Source organism: Athene noctua, chromosome 14 (assembly GCF_965140245.1).
Source record: "Athene noctua chromosome 14, bAthNoc1.hap1.1, whole genome shotgun sequence".
Lineage (NCBI taxonomy): Eukaryota > Metazoa > Chordata > Aves > Strigiformes > Strigidae > Athene > Athene noctua.
In genome coordinates, this window is record NC_134050.1 from 10,374,846 (window position 1) to 10,388,416 (window position 13,571).

Sequence of the window (13,571 nt, forward strand, 5' to 3'; positions counted from 1 at the left end):
CATCTACCCCTTTCTCCATTCCAAGAACTAACTTTAATTTGAACTGAGAGACGTGACAAAGTCAAGGAATCACATCACAAAATTTAGATCAGGTCTGCTCAAAGGCAGCTCCTGGCTGTAGAGGCAGAGAAAAACCCTTGCTTTTTCACAGTGTCACACCTGAAGACCGAGGGATGTTTTCCCTCTCGAGCCAACACCTGCCCATTTCAAAACTCGCACAGCCACATTGATAGAAGTCCTTTCATAGAATCACAGAATACCAGGTTGGAAGGATCATCTGGTCCAACCTTTCTTGGCAAAATCACGGTTTAGACAAGATGGCTCAGCACCCTGAAGCATCCTGAGCATCCCTTCTTCCTGTCCGTTTTATAAGTGGCACACAGGAAGTTAATTTCCCGCCTGCAGTATTTCTGTTAATTGCTATGAATAAATTTCTGTGTTTACTATCTTTCTAAACTTCCTTTCAGCTCAGCCTTTTAAAATCCTTTATTTCTCTGGGGTCAGAGGTGAGCAATGAGTCATCAAGGAGCTGTAAGAGCCCTGTGCAGTTTGGAGAGGCTCTGCCTATAAGCAGGAAAAAGAAATAGGCAGCTTTCTACACACATTGTGAAAGAAAGGCTCAGAAGTTTTCCAGGGTGGAAAGCCAGAGCTGATCATGTCCGGAAAGGATTACTGATGCCTAGCACTCAGGGGATGATCTGTCTCCATCACCCCAGGCACACTGGACAAGCCTTTTTTCTTCTTAGGGTCTTGGCAGGATTTGGGATAAGGCATTGCACAGGGAGCAAATTTTGAAGGAAACACTGGGAAAAGGGATACTGTCCCTCAGAATAATCCAATCTAAGCCAAGTCTGAATTTCCAAGAAAGGCAAAACAAAATAGAACACCATTTCTCTGAAAACATCCCACAATCTCTACTAACCACTCATTTATACATCCTTAGCATAACAGCCTTTGGCCCCAGTACAAATGCACAAAGAGCCTTTCACAGATGCAAGCAATATCCCAGAGCATTGCCGGCAATGGAATCCCTGGCAGGTAATTTTCTCCCCACCTACTGTAGGAGCAACCAGAGAAGTGGAGCAGAAATGAGAAATTGTCTCATAACATAAAAGAAACCCATTCTCATCTGCTGCTGACTTCATCCCATCCTCCCTCTCTGCACAGTGAAAATGCTCCTTCCTGACAGCACCTGCTTCTTCACACCACAGAAGACACAAACTGAACCTGCAGACTGAGACATCTTCCCCATCTTTTCCACAGAAAGTGTTTCCCAGAGGATCCAATGGGATGTTAGAAACTAAGAGAAAGACACTCTGAGAGCAAAATTCAGCTGCACAGGGCAGAAGGTAAGCATTTGAGGACGGGGTGCAGAAATGCCTCACCATCCACAGGTTTTCCAGTGTTCTTTGTCTCCGCTGTGCCATTTTCTGATCCTCTCTCACAGGCATACAGGAACACAGAGTCACTGTGCAGTCACACCCTCCCCATCTCCTATTGCTTTGTCTGCTCTGGACTGCTTCTTCTTCTTTACTCTGTTGAACAGTCTCATTTTTAATTCTTCTGCATGGACGCCACACTTAGTCGATCTTCACCCATTCAAATTCCTGCATGATTTTGCCCATCCTCAACATTTTGCATCTTGCTGGCTGTTACCTACATAGATAGTAACCATGCATGACTCTTGAAAGCTGTCTGTCCCAAGCCACAAAGCTGTCAGAATAAAAGCAATGTGTCAGTCACTAAATGCTCTCTGTCTCTTCTCTGATCCCAAGAGAAACAGAAAGGAGAGACTTATTTGATTTGGGGTATTTCATCATGACTGAGAAGCTCATAACACTCTCTCTCCAAAGCAACGCAAGCCAGACTCATGGAACTAACCAGAGCGGAGTTGTGGGAAAGGCAGAGCCATCATACGCTGTCCTCAAGTTCATGGAGAGCTTCTGCCTCATCAGCGCTGCCTGTGGGATGGTGGGAAATGGCATAGTCCTATGGTACCTGGGCTTCCGCATCCGGAGAAACCACTTCACTGTCTACATCCTGAACCTGGCCGCTGCCGACTTTGGGTATCTCCTCTGCATCGCCATTGAGACGGTCCAGTACCTGATGCAGTTCAACGTGGGGGTGCAGTTTGGGGTATTCCTCTTCCTGGATCTCTTCATGTATGGGACCGGCCTGTACCTCCTGACCACCATCAGCATTGAGAGGTGCCTGTCTGTGCTTTGCCCAATCTGGTGCCGAAGCCACCGCCCAAAGCACTTGTCCGCCATCATCTCCGGCCTGCTCTGGGGTCTCTCCCTGCTGCTGAACACCCTCGGGTATGTTCTGTGCACCCTTAACCCCTCTGGCAGGAGCTGCAATCTCCTGCTCATCACCATCGGAACCTTGGACTTCCTCTTCTGCACGCCCCTCATGCTGCTCTTCAGCCTGACCCTCTTCCTCAGAGTCAAGTGTAGCTCCCAGCACTTCCGAACAGGCAGGCTCTTCACCGTCATCATGCTCACCGTCCTCTTCTTCCTCATTTTTGCTGTGCCTCTGAGCGTCCTCATCCTCTTTGACTTCTTGGGCTACAAATTCCTGTACTCGCCGGAGATCGGCTTTGTGCTGTCCTGTGTGAACAGCAGTCTCAACCCCGTCATTTACTTCCTCGTGGGGAGCTACAGGGATCGGAGAATCAAGTTCACCCTCAGGCTGGCATTCCAGAGGGCCTTTGAAGAGTCAGCAGATGACAAAGATGAACGGGAAACCCGTGACACAATAACTATGTCCTCTTAAATTTCTCCCTTTTTTTGCCCAATCACCTTTTGAAATAGAGAGAGAAGGAAAAAGAGAGGAAAAACTTAAAGATTCCTTTCAAGCATTGGGCCCTAGATCTTGGGAGTTTGAGCAAAAGTGAACCTATGTCTAATTTAGGTCTATACTAAGCCCTGTTGCTAGTGCTCTATGTTAACCACAAATTCAAATGAACTTTTGCTTATTTAGACTCTTCCGTAATAAAGCATGAGAACTGTCTTTGTGGCTAGCTTACTTCGCTTACTGTCACTCTCTTTGGGTGTCGTTTAATAAACAGCATCTTAAAATGGCTCTCCCTGGTCTTTGCTTTTTCTTTCAGCTGTCACTCTCGAACCAACATTTCGGCTCCTTTTCCATCAACTTTCTCACTTCTATAGCCATTTCATAGCTAGCATGTTGTCAAAAATGCCTTCTCAAAACTAATTTCAGAACCAATTATTTTTATATTATAAAGCATATATGCAATCTCCCTTCACCCCATATTTATTCTTCAAAAAAATCAAACAAATCAGTTGTTCAAAAAGAAACACAGACACAAGCATGCCCGCAGTGTGTTGGAGGCCAGGAGCGATGTGGGAGCGATGCTCCTCTGCGCGTGTTCTCCTCCCCGCTCTCCCTAAGGGCTCACAGGAGGAGCCTGCCAAAACCACCTCGGCCACAAAACAAAAGCCTTCTTTTAAAAAAAGGGAGGGACACAGAGGCAGGGGGCAGATTTTGGGGAGGGAAAAAATGAACAAAGAGCTGAGCTTCTGATGGTGCAGAAGAGCTTCATAAGTGGCTGAGGAAGGCACACACTGCAGTGTCCTGCGCAGCAGAGGAGTCTCTGCAAGGCCTGGCAGCAAAAGGTCTTACCTGGCTGCAGGCACAGACTAGACTTTTCAGATCCTCTCTCCTGGCATCTGCTTCAAATCCCTGTGGGTGTCCCATGGAGCCCTGGCCAGAAGAAATCTAGAACATCTTTTGGGGGAATCACAAGGGGAGTCACGAGGTGTTGGAGACCACGGGCAGGATTAGTGCTGGTCAAGGACATTCTCTTTCTGAATGTACCTTTATGGCAGAACTCACTTGTCCTTATTTCTACTCCTTTCATGCACCTTCAAAACTCACCTGTGTAGCAACAAAGGGGCCTTTTCTCCCTCCTTCACCCCAGCTCAGGCAGCTGGGGATGTTCCCTGAGTGAATACATCTCAAATAGTGTGACACACCCCTGCAGTAAAGCTGACTGGTCACAGAAATTCAAGTGGGTCAAGAAATTCAAGGAATTAAGCCACAGAAATAGCAGGGCCAAGGCTGTTGCGTGGGCTCTTGGACACCCTACACTCTTGGACACTCTATGCAGCATCTGCCATGTCCGACTTAATCCTCAATATGCCATTCACCTTGTTTCTTCCCTAAGAGAATGGATGTCATCTGAAACTAGAATTTCTTCTGAACACAGACCAAGTTTTAGAGCACTCAGCGATGCTTATGACTGCTAATCTTCTCTGAGTAGAGGAAATGACTAACAGAAAGAAACTTTGGAAGATAAGCAGATAGAAAACATCCTTTTTCACTGACAGATATTCCTATTTTATACAGATTGTTTCTGTCCTGGTAATTATATCAATATTGGCACCTACTTAATTGGTTTGTTTTTACTGTTCTCTGTTCTTAATTGTTGATTCTCATGGATATTTGGAATATGATTTCCTCCATCTTAAAATACATCATGTTATCTCAGTCCATTATGCCTATTCCGGAGCTTCCTTAGAATGTGTTTCCATCAGAGCTTTGCTTTGCATTAGAGCAGCAATATATGCATCACCCATTTTATGGGAAGCTCCTGACAAAAAGGAGGGATCTGAGAAGAACCAGGCATACTCATTGCACAATATGTTGTAGAGGAAACAATACTTGAATTAGTGTCAAAGCACTAAGTATAAGGGAAATCATAATGAAAATAAACAAAGGGAAAATGAAGACAGAAAATAGGGACTGGATCAGATAAATATTTTTTTTATTTGACACAGGAAGAACCTTCAAGTCAGTGTGTGCTGAAAAAGGACAGAAAAGCCAAACTTATTTTAGAACATCTAATTCCAGCTGTTAGTCTGATATTTCACAGCCGCACTTGCTCTTTGCCAGGTGAATAACTCTTTCTGCAGTGGTTCCAGAGGGCGTAGGACCAGCCCCTGTGTGACTCACCCAAGATAAACATGGGAATTTAGCACACTGGGGACATTTTCCTTCATCTGTCCTGTCCAAGCAAACCCTTTGTCATGCAAACACTTTATGCTATCCCTGTTCCCCATTTCTACCAGTACCTCTGGCCATCCTGGCACCTCTTTGATCTGTATCCCAGGGTAGGTGTTCATGTGCCATCTTTGCTGTACCAGCACTCATTATCCCGTGCTTAGCAAGCTCCAGGGTTTAGACACTCCTCCTGTGCCATTCGGATTAGACATTTACACTTGTGTAAACACTGGCTGTTGTCCTCAGCATCTCGAGGCTCCTTCTGGCCCATGAAAGAGCAAAGCTTTCATGGGAGCTGCAGTTATGTGAAAGTGAATTCCAGCAAGGTCCTATATAGTGCCTATACCTACAAATCCTCCCCCATATATGTCCCAAGACTATCATAAGAAACAGCAATACTTCTATTGTTATGGTGATTTACTTTTCTCTTTTATTGTTGAAGAGAACTTCAGTTAGAAATAAAATAAATGTAAAGTATTCGGGTGGGAGGGATTCCCACGATGCAGGAATCACGGATGTGTCAGGTGACCCCACTGTAAACACAGAGATCCCGTAAACACAATCAGTAGAGCTGAGAGACTAATGAGGTAAAGGGAGAAGACAGTTGGGAGGTATCATGGTTTCTAGTGAAACCTCTGCTAAAACAATGTTGTACTCAACCGTCGAATGTTCTCCAAACCCTGTTAACTAACACAAAATGGCTTCAGTGAAAGTGCTGCCCTGTAAAAAGAGAAACAAAAAAGAAAGGCTATGACCCCTCTTATTTCTTTGAATGTTCTGATCAGAACATTTTCCCTTCTTTCTCTGATTTAGACCTAGCTTCAAAAAATCATTTTTAGAACCCCTAAAAGACTGCAAAGATTCATTCACTGATCAAAGGGAGCAAGAGTTTATTAGGTTGGGTCCAGGACATGTGGCCCTCTTTCCCCTCGGGCTGCCTCAGGGGCTCAGCATCTTCAGCCCCTGCTGACCCTCCACATTCCCCTGCCTGAGCTCTCCCGGGTCCCACCAGCACAGGGCGCTCACACCATGGGAAGTCTCTGTATGAGCCTGAGGTAGCTGCAACAAAACCCATCGCTGTTGGGAGGAGCCTCCCACGGGACTGGAGTCTCGAGTCCAAGCAAGGGAGAACTTGGCATGCAGGGACCAGACCTGGCCAACACCCGGGGTCCCTCCTCCTCCCCTACTCTACCGGGGCTGTGCCCCTTGCTCAGTGTCACCTCATACCAGCCATGAGGTGAGGCACCACCTTGAGGACACCTGAGGATGCTCCCACGGTGGCTGTTCCCACCACAGAGGAGGCACAACACCAGTCCAGCCACTTGCCCCTTCACTCTGCTCCACAGGAGCACCCCAAGCCTTCCTCCCCTTTCCAGGAAGGATTCAATCATTATCTGTTTCCAACCTTCCTGCCCTGGGCAGGGACACCTTCCACTAGCCCAGGTTGCCCAAAGCCCCGTCCAGCCTGGTCTTGAACCCTTCCAGGGAGGGGGCAGCCACAGCTTCTCTGGGCAAGAGCTCTGCTTGCTTGTCCAGCAGAGATGCCCAGAGCTCCCCAAGGACCTAACGTGTCAGAACTTCCTCAGGCAAGAGGTCCCCCAAAACACCACAAAACTCATCTGCTGAGCCAAAGCAGCCAGAGTTTATTTTATGGGGGCCAGAACATTGAGGGTCCCTGCAATGGGGAGCACAGCCTGGACACAGGGACCGAGCCCAGCTGAGCAGTGCCACATGCCCCCACACCTCCATCCCCCCCAGCTGTCTGTGAGGATCTGCTCTCCAGTAGGGCCTTATAGAGGGGTCTGCACCGCAGTGTCCTCAGGCACATGGCTCTCCTTCTTGCTCACCACTTTTTCTTCAAACACGTGTCGGAGGGCGACTTTCATGCAGCCTTGGAACCGGCGTTGCCGGCAGCTCCCTACCAGGAAGTAAATGACTGGATTGATGCTGCTGTTCAGCAATGCCAGCAGAAACGTTGTCTTTTCAGGTAATAATTCATGCGAACTTGGAAGATTGAGGAAGACCTCTACTCCAAAAGGAATACCAAGGGCAAAGAAGAAGATCATGCTGAGCAGGACAACAACATAGAGTTTCCCTGGCTGTCGTCTCTGTAAGCCACATTGGAGTTTGATTAGCAGGAGAAGGTTGGAAATCAACATCGTTGATGACAAAATTGTGGCAACGGCAATGGCTATGCCTGCAAATACTGTCTCGTAGCCTTCGGCAAAGCTAAAGCTAAGACTCATTGAGAAAACAAAAAATCCAGCAAGAGCCCAGAGCACCCCACTCACAATCCCTGATAAGTGCTTTGGGCGGTGGCAGCGATACCAGATTGGGAAGAATACAGAGATACACCGCTCCACACTGATTGCTGTCAGGAGACCCAGGCTGCTAAGGTCAAAGAAGTGGCACAGAAATTCAATTATACATACAAAATCTATGTAGAAGGGAATAAAATCAGACAAATAAGAACAATTTGTTATTAAGTTCAAAAATGCCAATATGAGCATAAAAAACAGGAGGAGCAGAGAGAAGTCAGCAACAGCTAGATTTAGGAAGTAGACCGTGAAAGGGTTCTGCTTCATGTGGAAGCCCAGGAACCACATGACTATCCCATTCCCCACAAGTCCACAGAGAGAAATCCCCATAGAGACACCTGTAAAGATTATCAATCCATAATGTAGTCTTAAGCATTCATTTCTGAGATTTTCCCAATAGTCCACATCTCCAGAAGTCATGTTAATCAGAGAGGGGTCTGTTGCGCTGGTCTCCTCCATGGTGACTGACCCTGCTCTGGCTGGCCGCCTTCTCCCTCTCCCACCACCTCCTAGGAGAGACGAGGAAGGAGAAGGAAATGAGGGGCACTGGCACTCCCAGCACTCCCCACCTTTCCCTACGGCCCCACGCCAGCCCCAGGCTGCACCAGGAAGGACCCCGTCCCCTGCCGTGCCCAGCACAGGCTCCCACCCCTCCAGCCCTGTCCCTGGCCAGCAGGCATCTCCCACCTGCCTGTCCCTGGTCTCCTACTCCTGGTGCTCCAGGGAACAGTGTTGCTGCAGGAGCCCCGGCACACAAGGCCTCGGCAGGACCAGGATTGGCGCAAGAAAGAGGGTGTTGATGGCTGCTGGGGCCACCCTGCTCTTCTGTGGCCCCGTTTCTCGTGCCTGAGGAGCAGACCTTTGCCCACAGATCAGGGCCCGTGGTCAGGAGACTCCTCTCACAATCTCATCACATCAGCGGCAGCTTCCCCTCACATGTCCCATGGACGGCAATCTCGTCAGTAGGGGTTGGCCACGTCACCCCCCTCCTCTCTGCCCCCAAGTTTTTCACGGGGAGGTGCTGATCTGTTACGGTCCTGTTAATTAAGGCCCTCAGACTCCATAAAGTATCATTTTAAATGCCATTTACTAGATGTAAAAGTATGAAGGAGAAAGGATAGCACGATAATCCAATGTCCCTTTAGGTGCCCAGGTCTTGAAGCATCAGACAGACCTCTGCTCAGTGCAGAACCTGTCCATGGAAAGGTTACCCCCTTATGCTAATTTGAGCTATTACAGGATTTCTTAAAAAAGAAAACAATGCATTCTGCTGTCAAACCAAAAGGATGTTCACATGAGAACCCTTGCAGCAGTCTTAGATAAGGTCAAGAACACGCAGATGGTGTAATCACCAGCACCCAGTGGGAGCTGCCTGCTGGCTCCTCCATGACCATCAACCGGCCAGGTTTGTCCCATGGCCAAGGGAGATGCACAGCATGACACAGCACAGGCCTGGGACTACTCAGGTTGAATGTTTTGTGGATTACTAACTCCCTGGTGTATAATGGTCTTCTGGTCATGATCTCTGCACCCCTGTCCTCCAACTTCAGTTTGCCATGCCAGAGTCTCCTGGGTGTTGTGGTGTGAAGCTGGTGGTGGAAGACTTCCCCTAGCTCTCTTCTGTTTCTTCATTATTCTTACAGGTTGCATTGACAAGGGGATGGTGGGGAGGAGATTTGACAGGGCAATAGGAAGGCAGAAAGATGAGAATCAGTGAGATAAGCCAGGGACCATCAATCAAAAGGCTGAACCAGCAGAAACCCCTTGGAAGTCCCTGACAGTCCCATGGCCTTAATGTTCCTTCTTCTTTCCATCATTCTTCACAGGCAGAACCACGGCTGATCATGCTCATCCCTTCCCCTGCCCCCACTCATCATACACCCACTCCCTGAACCTGGGATGCCACCAGAGTCCCCTTAACAGCAGCCAGTGAGGCAGAGGACTGGCCTTGTCTCATCTTGCCATGAGCAATCACCAATATTCAGATACAGAACAGCACGAGGGCTTTGCCACTGCCTCTAATCACATCCCTGCCATGCATGTGTCTGCTCTGAGATTACATTTTGTAGGGTACATGTGGTACAAAGCAAATGTGCTTTTATCTACAAGTGGTTCCTGTTGCACAATCTCATCCTTTAACATCACAGGGACTGGCATTCTCTGTGATTATTTTCTCTCCATCTTTCATGCATTTTCCATCTTTTGAATACCTCTTCTTGGGAGTTGTTGCCTATGCTTGTCATCCCCAGGATAGAAGTCCTCCAAGAATGACCTTTGTTTTCATGTGGTGAACTCACGGTAATCAACAAGCTCCACAGGCTCTTCAGGGGTCCAGACTAGAGCTGCATGAGCTGGGGCCAGAGATAGACTTGAAACAAGGCTAGAGCACAGGTTCAATGTCCATCCACGAGAGGGGGATGGAGACAGATCTCCAGAGAGGTCCAAATCCTGCATAGCTCAGGCCAAGCAAGGCAGGACTCTGCAAAAGGGATTGCAAAAATGAGCAAGTCAATGGATCCTGACGGGTGATGGGGGGATTAGTGGTGTAGAGAATAAGACACAGGGTAAAATTACAATTTGGAGAATGAGAAGAGAGAAAGAGAGAAAGAGAGAAAGAGAGAAAGAAAGAGAGAAAGAAAGAAAGAAAGAAAGAAAGAAAGAAAGAAAGAAAGAAAGAAAGAAAGAAAGAAAGAAAGAGAAAAGCAAGCTATCTCCACAGGGCTGATAGGTGGGATTTGGAGACACAAGAACCAGCAAATAAAATCCCATCTGCAGCCCCGTGTAGCCCACAGACAAAACCTCTAAGGCAACAAGCCTGGGGAGTTTCATCCGAGGCAGCGGGTGAAGCCCTTATGCTGTTGCGTGTCCACACACGGGTGATTTCCCAGTGTGGAGAGTCTCCTGGTCCAGCACCAGGTACACACAACAAAAGCCAGAAGCCCCTCGCGTGGTGGGATGATGCTGGAGGACAGCAGGAGGAGAGGAGGGGGGTGACGTGGCCAACCCCTACTGACGAGATCGCCGTCCATGGGACATGTGAGGGGAAGCTGCCGCTGATGTGATGAGATTGTGAGAGGAGTCTCCTGACGACAGGCCCTGATCTGTGGGCAGAGGTCTGCTCCTTCAGGTGAAAGGGAGGAAGCTGAAGCAGAGCAGGGTGTCACCTGCGGCCATCATCAGCCCCTTTCTCTTGCCAAGCCTGGCCCTGCCAAGGCCCCGTGTGCCGGGGCTCCTGCAGCAACACTGTTCCCTGGAGCACCAGGAGGTAGGAGACCAGGGACAGGCAGGTGGGAGATGCCTGCTGGCCAGGGACAGGGCTGGAGGGGTGGGAGCCTGTGCTGGGCACAGCAGGGGACGGGGTCCTTCCTGGTGCAGCCTGGGGCTGGCGTGGGGCCGTAGGGAAAGGTGGGGAGTGCTGGGAGTGCCAGTGCCCCTCATTTCCTTCTCCTTTCTCGTCTCTCCTAGGAGGTGGTGGGAGAGGGAGAAGGCGGCCAGCCAGAGCAGGGTCAGTCACCATGGAGGACACCAACACAACGAACGTCTCTCTGAGTTACATGACTTCTGGATATGCAGATTCCCAGGCAGCTAATCAATCTCAGTGCATACGACAACATCATAGTATGATGATCATTTCAGGTGTCTGTATTGGTATCTGCATGTGTGGACTTGTGGGGAATGTGATGGTGGTGTGGTTCCTGGGCTTCCAGATGAAGAAGAGCCCCTTCACTGTCTATGTCCTGAACTTGGCCATCACTGACTTCTCTCTGCTCCTGTTCCTTCTTGTTAAACTTACATTACATTTTATTTCAACAGTCTATTGTATTTTCTCATTTCAATATCATTTGACCAACTATATCCTGATGGATCTGTTTCTGTTTTGGTATTTTGTCAGCATGTATCTCCTGACAGCAATGAGCTTGGAGAGGTGCCTGTCTGTTTTGTTCCCAATCTGGTACCGGTGTCACCGCCCAAAGCACTTGTCGGGCATCATGTGTGGGGTGCTCTGGGCTCTCGCCGGACTTTTTGTTTCTTTGGTATTCATTAGTTGTTATTTCCCTTTACATATAAGCTGTGAACAACTAGTACAAGGTATAAGCATTGTGAATTTTCTCATTTTCTCATTATTCCCATTCCTTTCCAACATTTCCCTGTTCATCAAACTCCAGTGTGGCTCACGGAGGCAACACCCAGGGAAACTCTATGTTGCTATTCTGCTCAGTGTGATCTTCTTGTTCCTCTTTGGGTTTCCCTTCAGCGTGGTGATTTTTCTTGATCCTGTTTATTCAAACCTGTTTTACCTTCATATTTCTTACCTGATGGCATCAATGAACAGCAGCATTAATCCGTTCATTTACTTCCTGGTGGGGAGCTGCCGGCAACACCGGTTCCAAGGCTCCATGAAAGTCGCCCTCCAACGAGTGTTCAAGGAGAAAGTGGTGAGCGAGGAGAGCCATGTGTCTGAGGACACTGCAGTGCAGACCCCTCTATAAGGCCCTGCTGGAGAGGAGATCCTCACAGACATCTGGGGAATGGAGGTGTGGGGACACGTGGCACCGAGCCAGTGTGGCACTGCTCAGCCGGTCCCATTGCAGGGACCCTCTATGTTCTGGCCCCAGAAAATAAACTCTGGCTCCTTTGGCTCAGCAGATGAGTTTTGTGGTGTTTTGGGGGATCTCTTGCCTGGGGAAAGTCTGACACATTAGGTCCTTGGGGAACTCTGGGCATCTCTGCTGGCCAAGCAAGGCAGAGCTCTTGCCCGGAGAAGCTGTGGCTGCCCCCTCCCTGGAAGGGTTCAGGCCAGGTTGGACGGGGCTTTGGGCAACCTGGGCTAGTGGAAGGTGTCACTGCCCATGGCAGGGGGTTGGAACTGGATGATCTTTAAGGCCCCTTCCAAGGCAAACCCTCCTGTGATTCTGTGAAAAGGGACAGCAAAAATGGGCAAGCCAAGGGGGTCGTGTGGGTATCTCACCCGCACTGCTGCACCTGTGCTGACTTGAAAGTCTCAGAAGGAGTAGAGTCAGTTGCTGCCATGGGAAGCAGCAGCATGGCTTGTCCTCAGGGGTACTGCAGCCCCCTCCAGACCCTGGTTCCCCTGGCATGAGATATTGTGGTGGCAGAGCGGGCCATGCCTCTACATCTGCTGCCGGAAGGAGGTGGCGGGTGAGGACTCCCGGGAGAGCCACTTGCTCCTGGAAGCCGAGCAGGATACACTTGTGAAGAGAAGCTAGCTGTCAACTCACCCCCACCAAAATCCCCCTCCCAGCCCAGCTGAACCCCTCTGCCTCCTCAGTGGACGATGATTTCACAAATATCTGCGGGGTTGATGCCTCTAGATGGCAGGAGAGGGGTATGGATCGCACAGAGCACCCTTGGTCTTCCCTCCAAAGAGCAGGTCAGCAGAGCCGGCCCTGCACGCCCAGCCGATGGAAAGAGAGACGAACCAACATCAGGTAGGACTGCAGAACTCGGGGAGAAAGAAGAACATTCTCTTATACTTTAAATGGGAATTTGTCACACTTTTTAATTACAGGGTTAATTCGTTCTGAGAAAAGTACAGATTCGATAGTGCCAGGGCATTATGAGTGACATGTTCGCCACACTCATGTTCATGCCAAGAAGTTCACGCAAGGCACTGCTTTCCAGCTGTGCTCCAGGGAAATACGGGTTTTTACAACAGACTCTGGCCGGCTGACAAGACTTCAAATCCTGGAGGTTGTCCCCTCCCTGCTGGGGTGTCTCAGGGACCAGACGGCACAGAAATGTCCCCGCAAGCAGGCAAGGAACCTGCTCCAGCTCTGCTCCTATTAGTCCCTACAGGAAAACCAAGAGAGGATTTTAAGATTTGCTTTGCTTTTCAATATTTCCACAAACGTTTTGTCCACAGGGACAAAAACATCCCAAAGGAGGCTTCTTCTTGCCTTGCTTCAGCCAATGCTATGACACCCCGTCCGCTAAACTTGGTGGGGCAGATGGAGGGAGATAAGTCTCCAGAAATGGCACCAATTTTGTAAAGGAAATGTTTCAAGGTGATGAGTGAACCAACACAGCGCAGCTCAGGATGTCAGGTGCCAGAGACCACCTCTGTGATGCTGGAGATAAGCACAGTGAGCCGATGTCAGCTGCAGAGGCTGAGACAGAAACCTGCTCTGGCACAGCTCACCAAACACTCCCCAGACACAACAGCAAGCCACGCCATGAAGCAAAGCAGGGGATTACCAGATGAGATGG

At 49.1% G+C, this 13,571-nt stretch overlaps 3 protein-coding genes across 3 annotated transcripts; 2 read left to right on the plus strand and 1 right to left on the minus strand.

The window, feature by feature from the left end:
• Positions 1-1,901: 1,901 nt before the first annotated feature.
• On the plus strand, positions 1,902-3,009 carry LOC141966098 (proto-oncogene Mas-like). The gene has a single exon (XM_074918454.1). The coding sequence runs from the start codon at positions 1,933-1,935 to the stop codon at positions 2,773-2,775; it is 843 nt and encodes a 280-aa protein (XP_074774555.1). The 5' UTR covers positions 1,902-1,932; the 3' UTR covers positions 2,776-3,009.
• Positions 3,010-6,815: 3,806 nt separating this feature from the next.
• On the minus strand, positions 6,816-7,802 carry LOC141966180 (mas-related G-protein coupled receptor member D-like). The gene has a single exon (XM_074918612.1). The coding sequence runs from the start codon at positions 7,800-7,802 to the stop codon at positions 6,816-6,818; it is 987 nt and encodes a 328-aa protein (XP_074774713.1).
• A 3,056-nt stretch (positions 7,803-10,858) lies between these two features.
• LOC141966181 (proto-oncogene Mas-like) lies at positions 10,859-11,833 on the plus strand. Its single transcript, XM_074918613.1, has one exon. It carries the CDS (start codon positions 10,859-10,861, stop codon positions 11,831-11,833), a length of 975 nt encoding a protein of 324 aa, XP_074774714.1.
• Positions 11,834-13,571: the final 1,738 nt, after the last annotated feature.